Raw genomic sequence first — 23,813 nt, 5'->3', positions numbered from 1 at the left:
TGTTTTTGAAGCATTGAAACAGAAGTCTTTTTCTTATTCTATCTATATTCTATTTCTCCCTTCCTGGAATTGTCTGTGGTTTTGATAAGTTATTGATACAGCATCAGTATTTCCCATTTTCTGAAGCATAAATGCATACATGACTGACTAGAGATAACACCTTCGCTCTGTAACTGGGGGCTCAACTTCCTATCAGACAGACCCCAGTCAGTCAGAATTAGACATCAAATACCTGGAATCTGAACTGTGACCACAGGGACCCCGCAGGGGGGAGTGTTAAGTCCACCGCTTCACCTAAGACTGTTTGGAGAGCAACACCAGCATCGTAAGGGCCATTTCAGTCCGGGGCGGGAAAGCGTGGCGGAACGGAAGCGATTTTCACCGGCGGAGGCGAAAATACATGGAAACAGATCTGTCCTTGCACACCGACGCGGCGGTAGTCGGTGTGCATTCCGCTCGAGTTCTATTTTGGAAAATAGAACTCGAGCGGAATTTGGACGGCAGCGGCCGGCGGTGTCCCGTTGAAATGAATGGTTAAATACATAGTCTGTTGGATTTGCAGACAAGGCTGGAGCGGAACTACCGCGGCTGCGGACTGTCCGGTGTGAAAAGCCAAGTAGAACACACCGCCCGATAACCGGCGTTAAGACTGCCGTCGTCTCGCTGCCGCCACGCCACGCTCTAGTCTGAAATCCGCCTAAGGTTTGCAGATGACACCACAGTCGTAGGTCTGATCAAAAGCGGTGAGGAGACTGCTTACATAAGAGAGGTGGCAGGACTTGTGGCCTGGTGCCAGGAAAATAATCTCACTTTGAACACAGAGAACACCAAGGAGATGATTATTGATCCTAGGACGAGGAAAGAGCACCGCACCTCATTACACATTAATGGGACAGAGGTGGAGAGGGTGAAAACCTTCAAGTTCTTTGGGACTTTTATCAGCGAGGAGCTCACCGGGGAAAAAAATACTGGAAAGCGTCAGAAGAAGGCACAGCAGAGGCTGCACTTTCTGAGAAGACTGAGGAAATTTGGCCTGTCAAGCAAAATCCTCAGCAAGTTCGACAGAAGTACAGCGTCAGACGGCTCTGTTGTAGTTTGGTACAGAAACTGTACTGCTAAGGACAGGAAGGCTCTCCAGCAGGTGATAAAGACACTTACCACACCAAGGTTGCCAAGAGGGCCCAAAACATTATCAAAGACAGCATGCATCCACAACACTGCCTCTTCACACTTCCACCGTCAGGAAGATATTACAGAAGTGTGAAATCACAGACATCAGGGCTCACAAAAAGCTTTATCCCACAGGCAATCAGACTCTTGAATAGAACACCAATAACCCCACCCCCCTCTACACTCTACTCCCACTAATTGTTGCACACTGCACTTTAAACAAAATAGGACTAATTCTTTTTTTAGAACTGCAATCTTTTTTTTTTTACTGCTTTCTTATTTACATCCATTGTGTGTATTATTCTTTTTTTCCTCTTCATGCGTGACAGGTGCAAGGGAAAAAAAAACTAAACAAGAATTTCCTACAAACAAAAAAACAATGTTTTCTCCTTGCATATGACAATAAATCTCTTGATTCTTCTCCTCCGCCGTCATTTCCCCATTGATATTTCTAAGAATTCCCATCAATAGCTTCACATCCACCTCACTCCACTTATTCCATTTAATCTACCACATTCGTTAAACCCGCCTCTAATGTGCTAACCCCTTCTGCTACACACACACTACACGTCTCTTACTGTACCATTTAAGCTGATCTGTATGCACAGCATGTTTGATGGGTACCCCGTGGAGATGAAGTTAAGATATTATGTACGACTGTCTGTATTTATTTATTTACTCACGATACTCACTGAGGGGTTTTTATTATGCTGTACTGCCACACATGACCTAGAATTAACCCAAACTCTGTTGCTACAAAATTATTATGTAGGAACTTCCCGCAAATAAGATTTGTTGCTAAATATATAAGTCAAATAGTTCAATACAGATTCTACCAATTACAGGATGATACAAATAAAACAAAATGACTAAAAGTCTTCAACCTTATTTACTGAAAAGCACCAGGACGCCCGTGTGTTCTGTTCAACTTTCCCGTACGTACATCTCTGTCCAGAATGCGCCCGGTGCTGTTGAGGTAGAGTCTCTGCCGTGTCGGTTCCAGTATCACCCAGTAGTCATAGTTGTCGAGCAGTGTCAGCGAGATGGTTCTTTCTGGGTCCTGGGCACGTCCGTTAATCTGCATGTTTTCCACCAAAACGGTACCTGTGAAGTCAGAGCACTCTCCATTCAATGAATGGCTCGGTTATAAAAAGACTTTCATGTTTGCCATTTAATTTACATGTTCATCAGTGAACTTTCTGATGGATAGAATAATTAGACTTGAACTAAATTGGGTCTCAAAACACCTACAAATGAGCAATATAAGGAATGAAATAGGATCAACAGCAGCGTCAGTTTAGAAAAAATTTTGTTAGTGTAATTTGCTTAATCATTTTTATCCTTTTTCATATCTGGAGGAGACCTTGAACTGTCCAGATCTCTGTAGAATATATATATATATATATATACAGTATGTATATATACAGTAACATCTCGTGCAGCAAATCTCTAAAGCTGATAATTGTGATGCTGTCATTCTTTGGGACATTTTCTGGTTTACATTCAAAAGCTTTATACATTGTTTTATATAACTCATCTGTTTGAATTATCTGTAAGGACGGAACATTTTGGAAATCATGAGCAGGGCTTTGACTGACAAGTGTGTTATCCAAGTCTGCAGGTTATTACACATATTCATCCCTCACAAGTCACTCCTTGCTGAAAAAAACTCTTGGGGTTGACACCTCAATGCTAAACGCAAGGCTTCAAAATGCCAGGAACAATAAATTTACATACACCCTATGTTTTAAATCAGTGAATAATTAACTTAGTCCCAGACATCCTTAGGGACAACACTGCCGGAGCCACTCAAATTTCAAGAATGTTTGACTCCTAACCTGTGATAATGGTGGACTGAAATAAATTATGGCTCACTGAAAATACAGCTGGAATCTACTTCTCATTCGCTTAGCTCCTCCCACTTACTCAAGCCATGTGCGGTTTTATTTAAAGCTAATTGAGGGCATTTGATAATATTGAAAATACCACATTAAAATGTACCACAGTGACTGACCAAGATATGGAGGTAAACAATACTCAGCATACAGCACATTTGTTTTGAAAATCTTCATTCCCTGCGTGGGCGTACCAGAATGTTCAGTAAATATCTGCTCAGGCAAAGTTTGGATTCATTATATTTACATTTTTTTTGCTATAAAAATAACATAAATTACTTTTTTTCTTTTTTTTTTAAATTATAGATCAATTGAATCATCTGGTTCAATCAAAATGAATCCAGTCATAATAAATCTGTCAACCTTTTTTGATCAAAGACAAAACTTTCCTCTTTTCATTCACTGTGCACACTCACATGAAGCCTGATGTTGTACATTTGACCCTTTGACAAACACTGTATACTGACCATCTAACTCTTAATTCACAAGAGGAGCAGGTTGTATGGTCTTGATACGTAAAAACCCTAGAATTGAAAGAAAGTAAACTTTTCTTTAGACATGACTGACTAATATACTGTGAGTGGGAATCAATGAAATCAGAGAAAAAATAGGAGCTAATGTTCTATGTAATTACAACTTAGGTAAAAACTAGTCAGTTTCTCAATTGTACAATCTTTCACTCCTCCATCAACAGGTCTTTTTTGTTTAGAGTTATATTCGGTACAAGGTCTTGGCTACAATTAACGGTCCAAAATTAATCATTTAATTTCTCAAAAATTTGTTTTTCCATTACTTTTACAATTTCAAAGTGTATATTTCATTATATTTAAAGTGGGTTAAATCTCTACACACAAACACCATTTCATTCATCTGTTGCTGACTGGTTTGGACCGGCTTTAAACAGACTGATAAAACAAAGCTGAATTGGTAAGAAACAAAATACTCAATAAAAAAAAAAAATTGTTCACTATTCCTTGGTGTGAAATAAATAACCGAGTCTGGGCACTGCTTTAATATATTTGGCTCAGTGGGTCCCTTAATTATCATATTATTAGGACAGATTTGTAATGAAGCACAGTGGGCTGTTTTCGACAGCTGTTTGGATAAATCATATGATTTCTTTATTAAGGACATCTGTGTCATGCATGATAAACCGTGAAAAGAATCACACAGTGCCCAATGATTAAAACTGTACGTTCTTTGCCTGTTGATGTGTTGATGCGAGTTCAAAGAAAAAAATGGAGTGAAATCCATAAATTCAATTTCTGGCTGGATGTGTAACTAGCCGATTACATCTGTAAGTGTGACATTTGATGCATCTTTACAGATACAAATATTAATTTACAAGTCTACCAGGCTTTATGCATAGTTGTCATAGACATCTTTTTTTTCCCTTAGCTCAGCACATCCTCTTTGCATTCAACTTGTTTCATGCGTAATTAACATAGACATAGTCAGCTGAAGACCCCAAAGATCCCACTCGATTACCTACAAAGTAATTGAGTTTCAGGCTAGAAGCTTGAACCATGGATAGAAAGTAAGAAGCTCCTCACATGGCTCATTAATCTATCAGCTGTAAAACTTTAGGGGATGGTGGTGTTTTGATGTGTTCTTTTAATCGCCACCTTAAAATCGTGTACTTTATCATTTCATAAAGCAGGTTTAGCCATCTAGTCATTAGTCACTCAGACATTCAAGAAGGAGCCCAGACGGAAGCATGATGGAGGCTTTTGTATTATAATTTTAATAACCACGGCTGCATTTACATGCCCTTATTAATGACAGTGCTCCTTGTTTGCGGCGGATTTGATGCATTTGCGTGTTGTGATCACAAGGACCAATAATTATCCGTCTCTCTCTGGCTAAACCCCGACTGAAAAATGGTTTCTGTAAGAATTTAATTTAAAAATCAAACGAGCTCCATGCTGCTGGTTCATTAATCTTAAATACAGCTTTTCATAAATAGATCACCCTCAGTAATTTGAAAGGTGAACTACATCTTTCTGAAAGTCTCAGGTTTTAAATGACAAGGCTAGTAATATTACAAGGGAGGAAAGACAATCCAGTTTTTTTTTTTTCTTTTCAGTTAATTGAAACAGGGATTTTCTGCCGTGACAGGCAATATTACCTCTGTTCTGAGCATTTCCGCTCAAGTCTCAATCACACAGCAAAGATGATTAGTCAAGAAGATATCTGAGCCTCCTTGACATTGAAACAGAAAAAAAGCTATCCAGAGTCCCACATGCTATAAACTGGATGCAAACAGAAAATGTCTCCTCGGTGGCTTGTGTCTGAGTTAGTGTCATTTATGATCAGATGCGCTTCTGTTCTGGGCTTCATAGTAGACTAACCCCACAGGGACAACACAGAGGGCTCCCTTTCATCCAATATATCAATAATGCTGGCATCCATAGATGATGGCAGCAGATAAATGCAGAGGACCACCTCTGATAGGTTTCCAAGCTCAGTATGATGCAAGGATTCTTGTTTTAAAATTTTTTAAGCCTACGTAATATGCGTACTGTGCCACAAGGAAGCACGCCAGAGGAATAAGTTGGTTTGAGAGCTTGAAAACAGGTCGTTAGCAGTCAGTTAGCAGAAATGAAAAACAGCAACAGAACAAATGTTTGATTTCTAATTTGGTTTCTTTAAGATCAAACGTCAAAGTCAACATCTATAAATAGAGAATGGGAGGACATCTTAATCTTAAATCATCTTAAAATGTGCAACATTTTCAGAATGACATGGTTTACTGTTAAAATCTTAAGCGTCGAACAAAAAAGCAAGTTATTTAACCCCGCAATCCTCCCTATTTTCAGTTCATGTTTTCACAGCATATCTTCATTAGCTAATTAACACTTCTAATTAGCACAGTTTCACAAGATCACTTTTTTCTTCTTCTTTTTTCCATCAGTCCACTTTGGTCTGAGTTGACTCTAAATATCCACAACAAAACTCCTGGATTTCTCATATCTCCACAGCCTTCTGTGGCACTTTGTTTCTAATCAACTATAACACTCCTGTTCTATATGTTCCATAGAAATAAAGTGGCAACTTCTTGTCCAGTCGTGTCTCCTCAGGACACAGAAGATTGAGTTTGAAATGTGTCCCATCTGGATTATTCCATTCCACATTTGTCTGGAAGCAGCAAAATCTTCCTTCTGGCTTTGGAAATAACTCGTTTTACTTGAATCCTGGAATCCCTTCAGTTAAGATCGCACCGCCTACTTTTAACACAAAAGTGCAAATATTTTGCCACTAAAATGCTCTACTTTGTTCAGTAACTTTTAGCTTTATTCTTCTTTCAGTGGGCCAAAGGTAAAAAAAACATTATGATTACCGCCCATCCTCTAATTACTATAAAATCAAAGTGCGTTAACATGGAGATGGGGTGAAAATAAATAAATTAGTCAACACCCATCTAAATCAAATTACCGCACTGTGCGGTCATTACCACAGTATGACGCATCTGCAGCAAATCACGGTATAAAACACTATTGTGCTTGAAATAATTAAGAAGAGGAGCCGGAAGATGATCAACATCTGAGATACTTTATAGAAAAACATCGGCATACTAAAATGAAGCGCTGGTCGGGCCTTAAAACAAAAAGATATTCACTGGGTGAATATCTTTTTGTTTGAAAGTTTGGAGTTTATTTGCAGCAGAAAACCTTCCAAAGTGTTTTCATTTTCATCAAAACTATGTCCTTGGAGCCATTTAATTGCGTTTCCTCTCCCTTCGTCATGTGCGATTGCTGTTGCAACAGACTGGCACCTCAGGCACACTCTCATAAGCACAGACAATACAAATACGCAACAGCTGTTAAGAGACCCAGCGAGTGGCATACAAAATTAAAATAGCTTGCGTGCGTTAGAGGCAGACTCGAATGAAGAACGATGTCATGCTCCCAATATGTTAACATTCTAAATGCTTAATACCCCATTTACTTTTGATATCATTTGACATCAAAAACATCTGTCTGTTTGTGCTATTTTCTTTCTGGTTAATAAACCAGGGTCAAAAAAAGAAAAAAAAAGACAAAAAATACAAATCCATCCCAACATGTTTTTTTTCATTAATATTTTACATTTTTTGAGAGGTCTTTCACTTATTTTATTCATTTTTACTTTGTTTTCAAAGTTGACAAAATCACAGTTGTCTGTATGCACATGATGAGCATGTATGGAGCCTAGAGCATAAATTAGTCAACAGTGCAACAATACCCTACTCTGTCAAAAAAAACTATTTAATTTCACCCAGAGATAACTTCAGGTTGAACTTCTCGCTCTGACGAGTTGGCATGCATGGACGAACAAAAAAAGCCCAAAGACAAATACAATTTCCTTATATGAAATAGTGTAACAATCAATATACGTGTAGCTACAGTGACGTTAACCTGCTCCTGTAGCTCCATCTCAGTGTTAGACCACATGCTGTCTTCACTTCCACATTCCTGAGCATTTTTCACTTGGAAAAGTCTTGAAGCGCTTCACATATAATCATAAAACCACATGCTTTTATTAGGAGCATGTATGCACAGAAATGAATGTGCTGCACATTATGCTCACATGCACCACTCAGCAACAGCATTAAAACCACCTCTGGGGCCGTCCCAAGGTGTCTGGCAGCTGAATCAGATTTATCCGAGCATACATTGAGGCTGCACAGTTGGATTGGGATGATGCAGAGAGTATGAAGGTTGGGTAAATGTCTTACGCTTTTTTTTTTTTTTTTCTTTAACGGGTTCAATGAGCCATTTCTGATCAGTTTATGCAGAGTCACGGGGCTCTTTGTGACATGAACGTGTACAACAAATGTTCAGCCAACAAAAATATCCACAAATTTAAAGGTCATCAAAGTAAACTAGGAATCATACAGACACATCACTCAGGGTTTTATGAGAAGGAAAGTCACCAAATGAGTGGATACTACCCGTCTGACACAAAAATTTGTTTTCACCAGACTAATTGCTTATTCCCTTGAAAAAAAACAACAACAACAAAACAATTAATCTTTGGAACATACAAACAGCCGAATGGAGAGTTCTGCACTTTAAAATCAACGAGTGCACACTGCAGGCAGGGAGGGTGCAGGGAATTTGCCATCAAGTATAAAGTACGTCTTTTGACCACACTAACTAACAAAGTGGCGATCTTTGCTGGAGCCTAACTGTCAGTGTGCACTAGGATAAATATGAAAATACAGCCAACCTCAATTTTGTGCTTTAGCAGAGCATTAGCTTACTTAGCTAAATGAACACATGTAACAAGGTTTACATGTACAACGCAGAGGTTTCATACCGGTTACACACATATCCAGCCAAGTTTAATCTTTAGGTGTCTAATCTAGTTAATCGTACTGAACAAAGCTCTTGTCAGTACGGCCTAAAAAGGCTGGAAATGCAGACATTAAAACTCTGTATGTTGAATTGCATCATATTTCCACCTAAACTTTTTTTCCCTTTCCACTTTGGCAGCTGCGTTATCATGCGGCTTACGTGAGACGACATGTCAGGGTGGAAGCGTACTCAGCAACCTCAGTCAAACAAAATCAATATCTTGATCCAATATTTGAGATTAAAACACTCCTAATTTTTAAATATAAAATGTTACGTCTCCAAAGCGACATCAAGCTTCCTATCTGACTTATTGAACGCACTGTCATCTCTTTTAAGCAAGTCCCTGTGCAGCCGTACATTGGCATGACATGAGAGGTAGGAACTCATCTCTCTCGTCTCAAAGCTTTGAAAGCAAGTGACAATTACTCACTAAAGCAGCCCAAATGTCTCAGGTTAAAGGAACTATTTTAAGCTTGGTTTTACCAAGGTAGTGTTGGTTTATATTCATTTTCCATTATGGACAAAAGCAGTAAGTTCATGGACACCATGTTGCTGAGAAACAAGCGGTCTTTAATTACAGAAAGGCATTGAGAGTGATGTTTGAGCACAACTAAATTTCCATTATATTTGGCAATTAGCTGTGTGAAGGGATTGTGCTCTGTGATGTGGCCCGTGTTCAAAAGCACAAGAATGTCTCTGAGGTATCATGCACAGTTTCACGGACACACTTGGAAGCATTCCTGCTTTCATTCGTACATATGTCATGATTGATGATTTGTTATTAAACACTGGTTTTACAGCAATCCGGTTGCTATCCTTTATGCAAAATCTAATTTACTACTTTATACAGATGGTGTCATCTTGTGTGCGAGTTATCTGCGATGTTGAAAACACCCACTCACAAACACAAAGCATCGCCTTCCTTTCTTTTTGATATACCATTGATTCCTCCATCATGTGCAATTTAACCAACAAGTAATTGTGCGGAGAGATCAGGGAAGATGTTGCTGTCAGTATTCGCTTTACTTATCAAGTCACAGTGTGGCCAGGTAACAATTATGCCTTTTGCAAATATCGAATAACGATTACGGAAACTTGATTTCCGGCTTTGGCCAAATCAAAGCTATGCTTACTTTTTTTCTTCTTCTTCTTACTGATAGATGAACTAAAGGTAAAAAGTTCTCAGATGGGGGTCGTGAGAGGAGCAGAGTTTTTCTCCATCTAAAACAACTCAGACCTCAAGCCGTTTGAGGAAACTCTGTATGTACACCTCTGCATCAGACAGTTGCGCGGAGTGGATGTGCATAATGCGGACCATGTCGCAACATGGTGTTGTAAAGCGGACTACTTCCAAACACAAGGCGGAACACTTTTCTACGCGGACACTTTAAGGTCGAGAGATGAGGGAAATAACCAACTTAACCCTTATAGGGTCCTCGTCTTTTTGTTACACAGGGGGTCCTGCTGGGTCTGGTGGACCCATTGCTTTTAATTCAACGTAATCAAACCTTTTTTGTTAAAATACTCTGCAGATGTTTACTCCATCCCAATTCCAAGTATTATAAACAACACATATGTTAATTTTTTTTCCCTTTACCTTTGTTGAATTAAATTTCTGAATAAAAATGCCACTCGTTTTTTTTCATTTTGTTATTAAAATGTAACAAAATAATGGAATGTCTCATAAAACAGGCATAACTGGAAAGTAATCAACAAATGTACAAATGAAGCAAGTATTATTTATTTGAATTTCATTAGAAATTCAACCTAGTCAGATCAGTTTACACAACATCCATCTGAACAACACATTAGCCCCATTGAACATGGCTATTTTCATACCACACATGAGGGGCAGAGTTTCACTGTGTGTGTATTGCATATGTACTTCTTGCACTGAGTGCTTGTATATTGTGTTTTTCTGAGATTGGGGTTCTCGGAAGATGTCATCTTCTCTCAATCTGAGGTCTCGCCAACATTTTCCCCAATTCCTCAAGAAAGGCCTCTTCTGCAGTTTTCCCCCATTCCACTCTGAGCTCAGTGACATCCAAATTACGAAGACGTTGTACAAGGAGATATCCAACATATCAAAGAATATCACCAGAGGCCATTGTAGGGTCTTCCCTTTGCAGCTGTAAGCAGTCACCAGCTTATCGAGGTTGTCCACCCCTCCTTTTGTGGCATTATGCTCCATGATCATTTCGGGTGATCCTCACATTCTGAAACTACTTCCTCTGCATCACCATCAAAACCCTCTGTCTCTTCAACTATCAACTGTAAGGCAGCCTGAACAGAGAGTCGCTTTGCCATCTTGATCAGTTGTGGTATGGAACCACGCTGACAGAGCTATTTATAGTGTCAGGTCCCCAAGACAGAGGGTGAAATGTGTGGGAATCTGGGTTCACACAGTGTTGGGTGCTCTAATTTTACAACAAAGTTGGTAAATTATCAACATACACACACACACACACAGAGAGGGTTATTGAAAATTTTTTCTGATTTATGTTCCTCACAGAAAATGAGCCAAGGCCAATGAATCATAGTTTGTAAAAATAATTATTTGTATCATTTTTATTAAACTAAAAACTGAAAATGGGTCACATAGACCCAAAGACCCTATGAGGGTTAAGAAGTCACATGGTAAAAAATGTTTGCTTTTTCAAAAAGCAAGCACCTTTTTTTAGGTTAATGAAAATCCAGTCAATGGCTGTTGAGATATTTCAGCTGAAACCAAAATGATTGAGCAAGTAAACACTTTTGGACCTTTTCACAGCAGCAAACTCAGATGGCAGAACTACTAGTCACATACGCAGAGCTAGTAGATTAAATTTGTTGCACAGAAACAAACAACATACATATATATATATATATATATATATATATATATATAAAAAAAAAGATATAAAAAATATAACAAATCCAAATAGATGCCAGGTGTGTGTGTGTGTGTGTGCGTGTGTGCGTGTGTGTGTGTGTGTGTGTGTGTGTGTGTGCATGTGTGTGTGTGACTGGCCATCATTATAACTGATAAGGGGTTTTAACCACAGTTGCAACCTCTACAGTTGAACAGCGCTTATCTATTGCTCATACTTAACTCCATACATGAAACATGAATGACCAATCATTTTAATGCCAGTTGTTTTAATCAGAGGATTACACTAGCCCATTATCTAATGAATCACCTGCATCCTAACACCATAGGAATGAAAATGATCAACTGACAAACATGAAAATAAATAAATTAAATAAAATCCAACAATACAATAACCCTTTTTCATGTTGTTTTCCTTTCTAAAATTAGATTTGATAAAATTATGAAAGAAAATGTTTGCTAGCAGAGAAACACAGAGACATTCAATGCAAATGCATTCCCTTACGATGGAAATACAGTTATTTCCCCGACTTCAAAACGATGAACAACCAATCATCCAAGAAAGTTGTGTGAACAAAGAATGAGGAACATCTTAAGCAAAATCATCCATCCATCCATTTTCTATACTCGCTCAATCCGGCGGTCGGGTCGGACAGTTTTTGGACAGTGGGAGGAAGCCGGAGTACCAGGAGAGAACCCACGCTTACACGGAGAGAACATGCAAACAGAAAGGCTACAGCCGGGAGTTGAACCTGGAACCCTCTCGCTGTGAGGCGACGGTGCTAACCACCACCACTCCACCGTGCAGCCCTAAGCAAAATCATTTCAAATGTATTAATTTACTTTCTTTTTTCTCTTTAACTTAATTGCAGGATGGAAGTTTGGATTGCAGTTTCCAAGCTGGTCTGCTCTACATTAAGGAAAACTATCATTCTGCTCTACAGTCTCTTCACGTAGATTGAAGGAGAGGCTGCAGTGCAGTGCAGTGAGTACTAAGATTCCCTGAGAGAGATGTGAATAAAAAAAGCTTATTCTATGATGATACTATTAATCTAATGTGACAATCCCCACCATGTTCAGGGTAGAGCCAGCTGAATAATATTGTGGGGGCCGTATACTAGCACAAGCAGCACCCACCCCAAAGGCCATTCCCTTTTATAGTGATTAAAAAAAAAAAGAACACCACATTGTTGAATGAACCTAGCAAAGAACTTTTACTTTACATGTTGAGATTTCCTAAACTTAACACATAAACACATTAAATTAGATTAGGCAATTTAACTCCACCCTCCAAACAATCCAAGTGTAGCCATGCAAATACTCTGAAGTGCAGTGGAACACACGGATAGGCCTGTTGTTGTGGGTTAATGAGGATAACTACAGAGATTTACAGCGGCAATTATGCTCACCATTTATGTCCGCAATGTACTGTAATTGCTTTTGTTATTTGCACATCAAACACTAAAATATGTTCACTTCTAAAGGAAAAAAGCACTTACATATTCAGCAATCTTAATAAGGGCATGCAGACAGGGAAGCTGTCGCAGGCAAGTTTAAATCTGATAAACAAAGACAAAAACAATGCATCTAGAAAGCAAGCAGCTATAAACTGGTATATTAATAAGGGCTTGCTAGGTGCATAAATTATAAGTAATGGGTTCGCAACATATGAAGTGTGTAACTGAGCCTCACTGAATAGCCTGCCCTCCTGTTTTGCTCTCTAATCCACAAGGAGCAGGTGTTGTGCTCTAATCCTGGCCTTTCAGCTACACTCTAATTATACATTGATGACCGAGCAATCATCAAATCCAGACGTGATCCAAGAACTGATCAGCGACCAGTGTTTGTGTAACATAGACTCGGGGAATAAGTGAAAGTGTTGAAATTCTAACATCTAAAAAATATTTTGAGAAAAAAAAAAAGAGGAGAACTTAAACAACTGCCGCAGGTCGCCGGTTATGTACACTCACTTAAGCACTGTGACAACTCTTAACATAGAAATGTGTGATTGTAAAAAATAGTTTGAAAAGGCTCAAATACATGTGTACACATGGAAGAAGTGCTGCCTTTGTCTAAGGAACAGATTTACAGATCCACACTATTAAACTGGCCACTTGGGTAAACTCCCACTTGGGTGATTTGTCCATATGTTTCCACTTCTGCGAAGTTGCAAGTATAGAGCACAGCAGAAATGTCTGCAAAGCCATGATCAGCAGATTTAGAGCCAACCTCGTCTGTGAGTATCATCACAGATTTCCAATATGGTCCGAAGAAATGGGCTATTTAAAACTATGTCAGTCACACAGTAAGATGCCCTGTATAAGATGTCTGACCAATTGACAAAAAATACGTTTTCAATGTTAAAGATGTGGAGATTTTGTGGTTCGAAAAAAATAAATAAATAAATAAAATAAAATAAAAAAAAATAAAAGAAGAAACAAGACAACAGCAATCAAGAGTCTCTGGAATCAGTTTATTTGCAATCAAAAAGCATCATGCATCATATCGATCTCCATCTTGATTTACTATAGATATCTAGAAATAGAGGTGAACAGTTACTGTTGTAGTTAAACCTGCCGTATGTAATGGGATTGGCAAGACTCAGCGTCAAGCCACCAGCTTTGTCTGCTATCAGTCCATTAACCTATTAAAGCCTGCAAAATCGTCTAAATATATTTTGCATCATGTCTTCAACCTAACACATAAAATACACAGAAATTGAGCCCCAACCTCCAAACAATCCAAGTGTAGCCATACAAATACTCTGAAGTGCAGTGGAACACACGATAGGCCTGTTGTTGTGGGTTAATGAGGATACGGTAAGCACCAGGATTTACAGCGGCAATTATGCTCACCATTTATGTCCACAATGTACTGTAATTGCGGTTGTTATTTGCACATCAAATACTAAAATATGTTCACTTCTAAAGAAAAAAAAGCACTTACACATTCAGCAATCTTAATAAGGGCATGCAGACAGGGAGGCTGTCGCAGGCAAGTTTAAATCTGATAAACAAAGACAAAAACAATGCATCTAGAAAGCAATTAGCTATAAACTGGCCAACTACTTTGCACCGTTTGGTTAATCTGACATTTTCATAATTAATATTCTCTCATAATTCTAAATATAAAAGAGCTCTTTACTAATACTAATATTCAAAGCTGTTTGTCGAGTTTGCGCTATGTATTTACAACTGATCACTTCTGTGAAGGTAACGGATTGAGAAAATACTTTACAGTGCTCTTCCCCTTTGTGTTTGTTGACAAGGCACCAGCATTGTGTCGCGCTGTTGACTGAGCATCTTGCAAACATAATCAGTTCGGCACCCCAAGCCACCCTGTCTGCAGTTATTAGACTGATGGCAACAAACAGCAGGAAGCAGATAAAATTCTGAGCAGTCGTTAAATTTTTACCCTGTCTCTGTTAAAACTTATCAATTGGTAAGACTGATGTTTTAGCCAGCGATGAAGCATATGTTAGGCTACTGACCATCTTTAAAAGTGTTTTGTTTTGTTTGCCCACAGTGTCTACCTCTTCATTGGATAGCAAAGAAATACTGTGGCAATGGCTCTAAATCATTCAAAAGGGTGTCCAGTATTAGGTTAAAAACAGCGCACATTTATAAGGAACAGGATGGAATGGCGCTTTGTGAACAACTAAATGTGAAACTCTCTGTGCAAGTCTAAAGAAAATCCACATATAAGAGGAATCTGATGCACCACAACTATAGCCATTCAACTGTTAAGATATCCACAATGAGTCACGTGAGCTGCAGAGGGTAATATCAAGGCAAGGCAAGGCATCTTTATTTATATAGCGCATTTCATACCACAGGCATATCAATGTGCTTTACATAAAGACAAGGCATTTAAAAGAACAGAAAAACAAGCAATTTAAAGAGAATTAAAAAATAGAATAAAAATTAAAAAACACAGTTAAAAGCAATCAAAGAAGAGGAGAAAAAGAAAAATATAAACTCAACCATAAGCACACCGAAAGAGAAATGTTTTTAACCTGGATTTAAAAGTGCTTACAGTTGGGGCTGATTTCAGTTCTGCTGGTAGTTTGTTCCAGTTGTGTGCAGCATAACAGATAAAAGCTGCTATACTGGGTCCAGTTTGAACTCTGGGCTCCACTATCTGACCTGAGTCAGTAGATCTCAGAGCTCTACTGGGTTTATACTCTGCTAGCATGTCATTCATGTATTCTGGACCTAAACCATTCCGTGATTTGTAGACGAGTAGCAGAACTTTAAAATCTATTCTGTATCTGACCAGGAGCCAATGTAAAGACTTGAGAACTGGGGTGATGTGATCTGATCTCTTTGTTCTGGTTAAAACTCGGGCTGCAGCGTTCTGAATGAGCTGCAGCTGTTTGAGACTCTTGGGGGAGTCCAGTCAGAAGACCGTTACAGTAGTCGAGTCTGCTGGAGATGAAAGCATGAATCAGCTTCTCCTGATCTGTTTGGGACATGAAACCCTTAATTCTGGATATGTTATTAAGTTGATAAAAGGCTGATTTGGTGACTGATTTGATATGATTGTTGAAGGTCAGGTCTGAGTCTATCAGCACGCCGAGGTTCTGGACTTGGTCTTTAGTTTCTAGAGACAGTGACTCAAGGTGTTTACTGACAGCAAACCTCTTCTCTTTGTTGCCAAACACAATGACCTCAGTTTTTTCTTGATTTAACGCAAGGAAATTTTGGTTCATCCACTTTTTGACTTGCTCTAAGCAGTCGCAAAATGACTCTTTAGGACTGCAGTCATCTGGAGACAGTGCCAGATATATCTGTGTGTCATCTGCATAGCTGTGGTAGTTGACTTTAGAGTTCTTCAGAATTTGACCCAAAGGCAGCATGTATAGAGTGAACAGAAGGGGTCCAAGAACTGACCCCTGAGGAACTCCCCATGTCATAGCCACTCAATCAGATTGATTACTTCCAATAGTCACAAAATAACTCCGCTCCTCCAAGTAGGACCTGAACCATTCTAGGACTATCCCGCTGAGTCCTGCCCAGGTTTCCAACCTGTTCAGCAGTATACTGTGATCCACAGTGTCAAATGCAGCACTGAGATCCAACAATACCAGAACTGACACCTTGCATGAGTCAGTGTTCAACCTTATGTCATATAAAACTTTAATAAGAGCCGTTTCTGTACTGTGGTGAGGTCGGAAGCCTGATTGAAATTTGTCAAGGAGTCCACCGGAGTTCAAGAAGTTACTGAGTTGATTAAAAACCACTTTCTCAACAATCTTGGCTATAAAAGGAAGATTTGAGATGGGTCTGTAGTTGGTTAAAATGGTAGCATCCAATGTTGTCTTTTTTAGGAGTGGCTTGATGGCAGCTACTTTTAAGTTTTTAGGAAACGTGCCTGATTGAAGTGAGCAGTTTATTATTTGCTGCAAATCTGTTTGGACAGAGCTTACAGTAATTTTAAAGAAGTCAGATGGCATTGTGTCAATATCAGTGATTTTATTTTTCATGATTTTTTTGTTGTGCGTTTGTGTGACTGTCACAGGAAGAGCCCCTAACCTAAACTGCAAGCATTTCAATGATATAATCTCAAAGGCAGCTTCAACACTGAAGGGACAGCTGGATAACTTTGTTTAACTGTGGGAAAACAGTGGAACACTACGGCTCATCCTTCTCTTCATTACAGGGATCGATTCTTTTTCACCACTCTTGGTAGAAAAGGCACAAATGATAACCTTTACCACAGGACTTACCCCTGTACAAGACAACACTGAAAGCTGCACATATCCATTTGCACTCCCTCTGACAACTACCATTGTTTGAATCCAATAGCATTGAGGACTATAAGTGTTGGAAGATTCATCAGAGTGAGCTATTGTACAGTGCCATGGGGGCCACTTCTGGACTAACCTTGGTTGAAGTGCTACAACCTTTCATGTCCAACTAACAGAACACCTTAAGAAATTACTCAAGTCGCTCTATTTTAAATAAACAAACTGACCCTAAAGTTAAAGTAAATACTTGAATCTCCTACAAGTTAAAGCTCCTTCAGGGTGTATCAGAAAATAAAGAAACAAGTATCAAATAAACAAATATTAAGAGAGAAAATGCTCTGAAAGAGATCAACAAAGCAACATATTACTGTATATAAAGTAATTATGATTGAACCAATATCATGCTACATGGAGAGAAACAGTGTATAGGATTTAATTAAGCATAAGAAGAGAAACGAATGAGTCCTTGGTGGCTGAGAAAAACAATTTGCTAAGCTATATCATACTCTTAATTATTTAAACTTGAAACATTTAAAATTTTCTGAGAGATTCCTCAAAGAACTGTGAATACCAGCTAATCCTGTGAACCAGGGCCGGATATTTTGCTCAGGAGGAAAACCGGCATCGCTCTTTGAGAGCAAGAAGATGCGGTGAGAAACCTTTAGGGTAGCAATGATATTCACAGTCGGCTCTCTACATCTTCAGGTTTGTCAAATCTTTTAATGCTATGTCAAGGATGAACTAGCTAAATGAGCAGTAACTAAAAACAGAAGCATATTCTAAAAACACTGCACATGTTTGAAGTGGTTTACTTTTGCCATCATGCACACTCTGCTGCAGTTGTTACTTCATTTAGTCTGTGAGCAACATATTTTTGACTTTAGTGCAAAGTTGTGAGGTGTACAAGAAGAGGCAGAGATAAGAAAAAAAAAAAAAAAAGGCTTTATGTTTAAGCAGTTGTAAGAACAAAAGTTGCCAAAAATAATAAAATACTTTGTGCTGGAGTGACTCAGAGCCCTCAAAGTTAATCATTATCTTAATGGAGTAGTTTTATCTACGACTGTCACTTTTTTTTTTTCCCAGCAGAATTGGGTAAGAATAAAGCCAATTAAAGTTATTGCAGAGGCTAAGGAAGCATCTAGCAAATTTTGATATTTGTATGTTGAGCACTATAACAATGGGTCAAAAAGTTTGAGATACATTATTCACAGATCTTTTCCATTACATGTCAAATCTTCATTGGGTTACCACTGGATTCCTTGGTTGAACTGAATAACAGAACATTAAAAAAGCTAATGTCAAACATGAAGTGTCGATATTCTTTTAGCTTTTTCATAAAAAAAAAGGACAAATTGAACAAAAACGTGCTTGGTGTTGGAGTCAAACTAAGTGTTAAAGAACAAAGATTGTCCTGTCCATGCTACTAAATTGTTTTTGAACACTTAGGAGGGCTTTGGAGGACTGCACTTCTGTTTCTGGGGCCTCTGGAACATCTTATTTTCCATAATGTCCTCCTTTACGTGGGTTAACAACTTTGCAACTATAACTGGCTTGTGATGGAGTGTTGCATAACACCTTAAAACCAACAGTTAACCAACCTTGTACATTGATTGAATATAAATGAAAGCCAGCAGCATTTAATTGTGTATTTGAAAGATTGCACATAGCCTAGATAAAATAATTGAATTGAATAAAGGCTTGTAAGCTGCAGTGAAAATGGACAAATTTACCATCGACCAATTATTTCAATGACAAGAGAGATTTGCAAGATTTAAACAAGATCTCAAGGAAGGCAATGACTGTAGTTTTGATTGGAGGCTTACAATGAATCAGAGAGCTTGCAATTACAATGACTTTTAGGTATATCATGATGGCTATGGTTGAATCTTTTTATAGACAAATCTGCTGTAACTAAAATTAGAAGTGGATTACAAAAAAAAAAAGATTACCACAGTAACCTGAGCAGAGCAGAACACTGTGTGTAAACGCATGCTCGGTGATTTATTGTGTGAAAGAAAACCAAGCATATTTGATTTCCCATTGCTTGCAAAAAAAGCATACATTTCAGTGATATGATTACTTGTATTATCTCCCTGTGGAGTCTATTTATGAAGGTGTCCGCCTCCATGAAAATGCAATTATTTATGAGCATTTAAAGTGACTTTACCTTGGCGGCACATTGCATAAAAGAATGCTAAATTGACTTCACTTTACTGAGGCCCTTCAGTGACACTCATTTCTGATATCCTATAAACCACTGCTGTTCAATAAGAAGAGTGCTGAGAAGAAGCTCATATGCTTCAGGCAATAGTTGATACAAATCATAAATTTGCAGAGACAAGATAAAAGCTAGAAGACAGGATCCTCATTCATGGACACAGTGGCTCCCCACTGCTGTACTAGGAAGCTTTCTGTCAATGGAAAAATACACTTCTGCCTCTACTTCTTTTCTCCCTCCACACATGCAGCTGCCCCTGCACAATGAGATAAAAATCTCTTCAATCTGATTAAATGCTTTAGGATTTAACTCATAGACTGAATAAGCAAAGCCGTACATAGAAAACAAGCTTTGTCTTCCCAATAGAGACCCCCCCCCACTAGAGAGAAAGACTTTTTATGTGTATGGCACCTGTCAGTGGGTCTGCAGAAGCAGAAGCTCAGATAAATTAAACATGTTACGCTTAATTTGAGCAACTGGCTTTCTATCCCCTTGTGGCTTTCCAGTTTTTTTCTAAAGTGAAAACCTTCCAGAGTAAAAACACAGTAAACCGACATGAAAAAGGAGCTGGAAAGGGTGCTTATATCCCAATGTTTATGCAGAGGGCTGTTGTTCTAACTGGGTCAAATATAATTCTGCTGTGACAATCAATTAATGAACAGCTGTTGATAACGTACTGTGACTTGAATGACCAACGTCTATGGGCAGCACACCTCTGTGCACTTGGAAATGCTTTACTTCATTGACTTATGGTTCAGAAAAAAAAAAAAAATTGTATTCTTTCGTAAAGCTGAGAGAAATATTTAATTTTTTTATTTGTATTTTTTTACTTGTATGTCTATCTTCTGACCTGAAAAACAAAGCCAGACAGACAGGGGATTATGCTGCTTTCTCTGCTACTCACAGATAGGTACAAATAAAAAGGCAAAGGCTCAAAAAAAGATGGAATCTTATTATGTGCCATTTGTGCTGTGTCTGTGTTACAGAATAGAATAGATGAAACACATTTAGAAGGATAATTGCTTTGGTCAATAACGGCGGGTCGCCTGTTTTACATTCCATTATGGGGAGGACCGGCTCTGGCCCGTTTCATCGTGGAGAGATAAATAAAACCACGGTGGCGCCAGAGGAGACCCATATCCCAGGTAAATGAGAGCTTTATGAGAAAGATTAGTGCAAATCCCCTGCACAGAGCATGGGAACATGTTGGGTGAGAGAGGCTTTCGGATACGGACTTGGCTACACCCAGCTCACAAATTCCCCCAGTAATCGATCAATGCCCCAAATCACAGCTGCACACACAGAGAGAAAGGCGTTGCTGAGACCGAATGACAGCCTGAAGTGTGGGCTATTTCACTGACGAATGAATGACCCCATCTGATACATAAACGCCCATTAGAAGAGTTGGTATACAAATATGCACATAAGGCATATGTGCACACAACTACTCTCTCTACAAGACATGCAGCCACTGACAAAGCAGCGCTGAGAATACGTACAGTTTTGCAGAGAAGCAGAGCATCTGTGAAATGCTTTTTTGACTGTTTAAATAAGTGCTGGATGCCATCTGTAGTGAGAGCTGATCATTAAACTCTGTTAACCTGCCGTGCTAATATCTGCGGGGGGAAGTGAGTGATACAAACGCACACCTGTTCTATTTAGTGAAAAGCTTTTCTCATTCCCTTAATGAACATATTGCTCCTCCCCAAGCCACAGTCAGCAGTCCCCATCGTATGCAAGCACATAACGGCAAGAACACACCCACTCATCCACAAAATGATGATGGCAGACACTCAAAACTCAAAGCTAAGAGCCTAGAGGGTTAGAAAGGAGGAGAGGTTAAAACTAGATAGCTGAAAAGTAGATGCAGGTGATGGAGAGGCCAGACAGAAGACAAGGAAAGGAAAGACGAGGAGGAGGAGAAGAGTTTCAGCTGACCCACTCAAGTGCTGCATGTCTCATGTACGCTTGAGTGATTCCTGCACCGCTGTTGCACAGGTAACCACAGTAAGTACAACCTGTGCAGGGAGCAGACAACTCATTAATGGAGCCCCATATCTCCTCTGTGTGGCAAACACCATCTGTATACATGCACACACAAACACACCCCACCTTTTTACTTTGTTTTGGGAGAGCAGTACAAACAGAGTGCAACCACAATTTAATAAACTTTGATTTATAACGCAATCGGAATTATAGCCAACGCCAAGAGTCTGCTGATCCTCTACTCACTATAAGGCTCGACAGGCTCACGGAGTATTAAACTGTATGTTGTTACCAAAGCAACACCCATTGCAGTGCAAAAACAACCCCAACAGTATATTCCCCTCCATCTGAGAAAAGCAGCTTTTACCAAACTGTTGTACAATGTGAAGTAGATACTGAGAAACAGGAAGTGTTTGGTACATACCGTTTGGGCTCTCCTCATCAATGGTCACTATGGTTGCAGGGGGGCCAGGACGGGACAGTTTACACTCTGCATATGCAAAAAGAGGGTGAGTCAACACAAAATAGGCTTCATTACTATTCATCAAACAATGTTATCCACATGAAGGACATCAATGATAAGCTGTGTTTCATTGTATAGTTAGAATAAAATGAAAGAAGAGTAAATATGAGTATATACTGTGTATAACTACAGGTAACCAGGGTCTTTTAAGCACAATGTTGAGATCCACGAAATTGATGACTTTAAATCGATGCTACAATCTCAAATTTATTTCACAACATTCAAATTTGACATTTTGTCACAGTTTTTTTTTTTTTTTCTGAATTAAGCCAGTTTCCAACCTCAGTTGTGTAACACCAACAGCCGAAACAAACTAAAAAAAATGACATTGGAGGAGTAATTTAAGTTACCTTTCTCTTCCAAGGGGGAGGTTTTCATTCAGCATCACTTGTATAGCCAAATCCCAATCACCACACAAATGACTCACTTTGAGATCTTTTCCCTCTAAGTGCATGAGTGCTCAGGGCTGCACCACAGTCAAACTGCCATGTGCAAAAGGGCTTTGGTGTGACATTTTGAACGTCATGCACCCTTTCTGTAAGTCTACCCACTTTGTAGAGATTTTGTTCTGACCTTGATTAAATTCACAAAAACTAAGCATGGATGGTGCATGGAAGAACATCGCTAGCAAGATTATATGTATGTCACAGCATCTCGCAACAGTTACTCTTGTGGTTATTTATCAGCTGCTTGGGGAGATGTTTGTACTTTCATTCAAGCACCCTCTTTGTTATGTTGGCAGCTTTTATGATTTGTTACGGTTTGGTAAAAATGATCCAGGCAGCGTATGCTGTCACAACAGGGTGTAACATTCTTTATCTTTGAACCATTTCAAGCCCTCGTGAATGCACACCATCAAACACTGAGGTGTAAAGCCAACAGAGTCTGTGAGGAGGTGTTCGTTAAATCCTAGGGGGGCTTTGAGATTGAGATTGAGATTGTATGGCCGTAAATCTGCTAATAAAATGACACGTAGATTACAAAGCCAATTTTCACTGAACTTGGAAGAGAATTTCAGCAAAGAAAGAATTCACTGAATGTTTGGTAATAACCGGGATCACTTTTATTCAATTTGTAAAAAGCTATGTGATTGAAATTGGTCGTAAACACTCTCTTTGAGGGATTTTTACATGAAAGTTTTAGGTTAAAAAAAGAAAACGTTATCCATATATCAACTGAGGTTGTAAACTGCCCCACTAAGCGAATTGATATGTAGTCAAAAACAGCTGTGCCCCAAACACTTAGAGTTGTAAAAAGCTAGTTTCATAATGCATCCCTATCAAAATGTCCTGATGTAATGCTTAATACTGGAGTCACAGAGGCAGGTTTTCAACAGAAGCGATGCTTTCATAAATCAATTTACATATATTGGATAGTGAAACGGATATATAGTCTGAGTATTGCCAACAGCAATATAAGAACAGAACTGCAAAAGCAGAGATACTAAATATTTCACTGGTCTGATGAAATAAATATCAAAATGCTGTTACAGTGGCTCATGTTACAACGTGCAATCATTGACTGCTGCAGCAGAAACAGCAGCAGGAATGGACGGCACGATTCTGACATCAGACAAACAGGGCAGTGAAAACATGAGGCAGCATCATGAGCAGAGCACAGGTGAGCACAGCTTCACAGATGGAGGTCACAGCAGCTAGATGGTACGAACACATGGGACACAGGTAATGACAGCTTGACAGACAGCAACAGATGGGGCAGCAAGGGACGTTGGAAGGAGGAGACAGAAGAAATGGAAATGCCTCGTCTAGAGGAACAGTGCAAGAAAACACACCGTGCAGCTGATGTGAAAAAAAGTTTGAAACGAAATGCCTTTCAACAGGAGGAGAGGGTGAGGGAAATGACAAAATACAGAAAGATAATTAAACAAAAGGAAAACAGAGGCTTGCCCTCTTACCCTCATACTGCCAGTCTGTTGGAGTCAGAGGTTAGTGTAACCAGAGGAAAGCAGAGCAGAAGCATGAAAGGGGGAAAAAAAAAAAGCATGAAAAAGTTAAGGAAAAGCTCTGAAGTTAGAAAAGAAAAGGACATGTCATTGTAGAAATT

At 39.0% G+C, this 23,813-nt stretch overlaps 1 protein-coding gene across 1 annotated transcript in view; it reads right to left on the bottom strand.

Annotated features, from left to right (window-relative positions):
- Positions 1-23,813, bottom strand: part of LOC142394780 (protocadherin-15-like) — a 211,494-nt gene that overhangs the window by 110,913 nt on the left and 76,768 nt on the right. Inside the window, exons 4-6 of the mRNA XM_075478392.1 lie at positions 23,665-23,679; positions 21,651-21,716; positions 2,114-2,274 (exon numbers count right to left, since the gene is read on the bottom strand). Of these exons, the coding sequence (XP_075334507.1) occupies positions 2,114-2,274; positions 21,651-21,716; positions 23,665-23,679 (242 nt within the window). The remainder of the gene's footprint in view (positions 1-2,113; positions 2,275-21,650; positions 21,717-23,664; positions 23,680-23,813) is intronic.

The sequence above is a fragment of the Odontesthes bonariensis genome, chromosome 2, assembly GCF_027942865.1.
Source record: "Odontesthes bonariensis isolate fOdoBon6 chromosome 2, fOdoBon6.hap1, whole genome shotgun sequence".
NCBI lineage: Eukaryota > Metazoa > Chordata > Actinopteri > Atheriniformes > Atherinopsidae > Odontesthes > Odontesthes bonariensis.
Note: the sequence above shows the minus strand (reverse complement) of the source record. Positions and strands in the feature narration are given on the sequence as shown.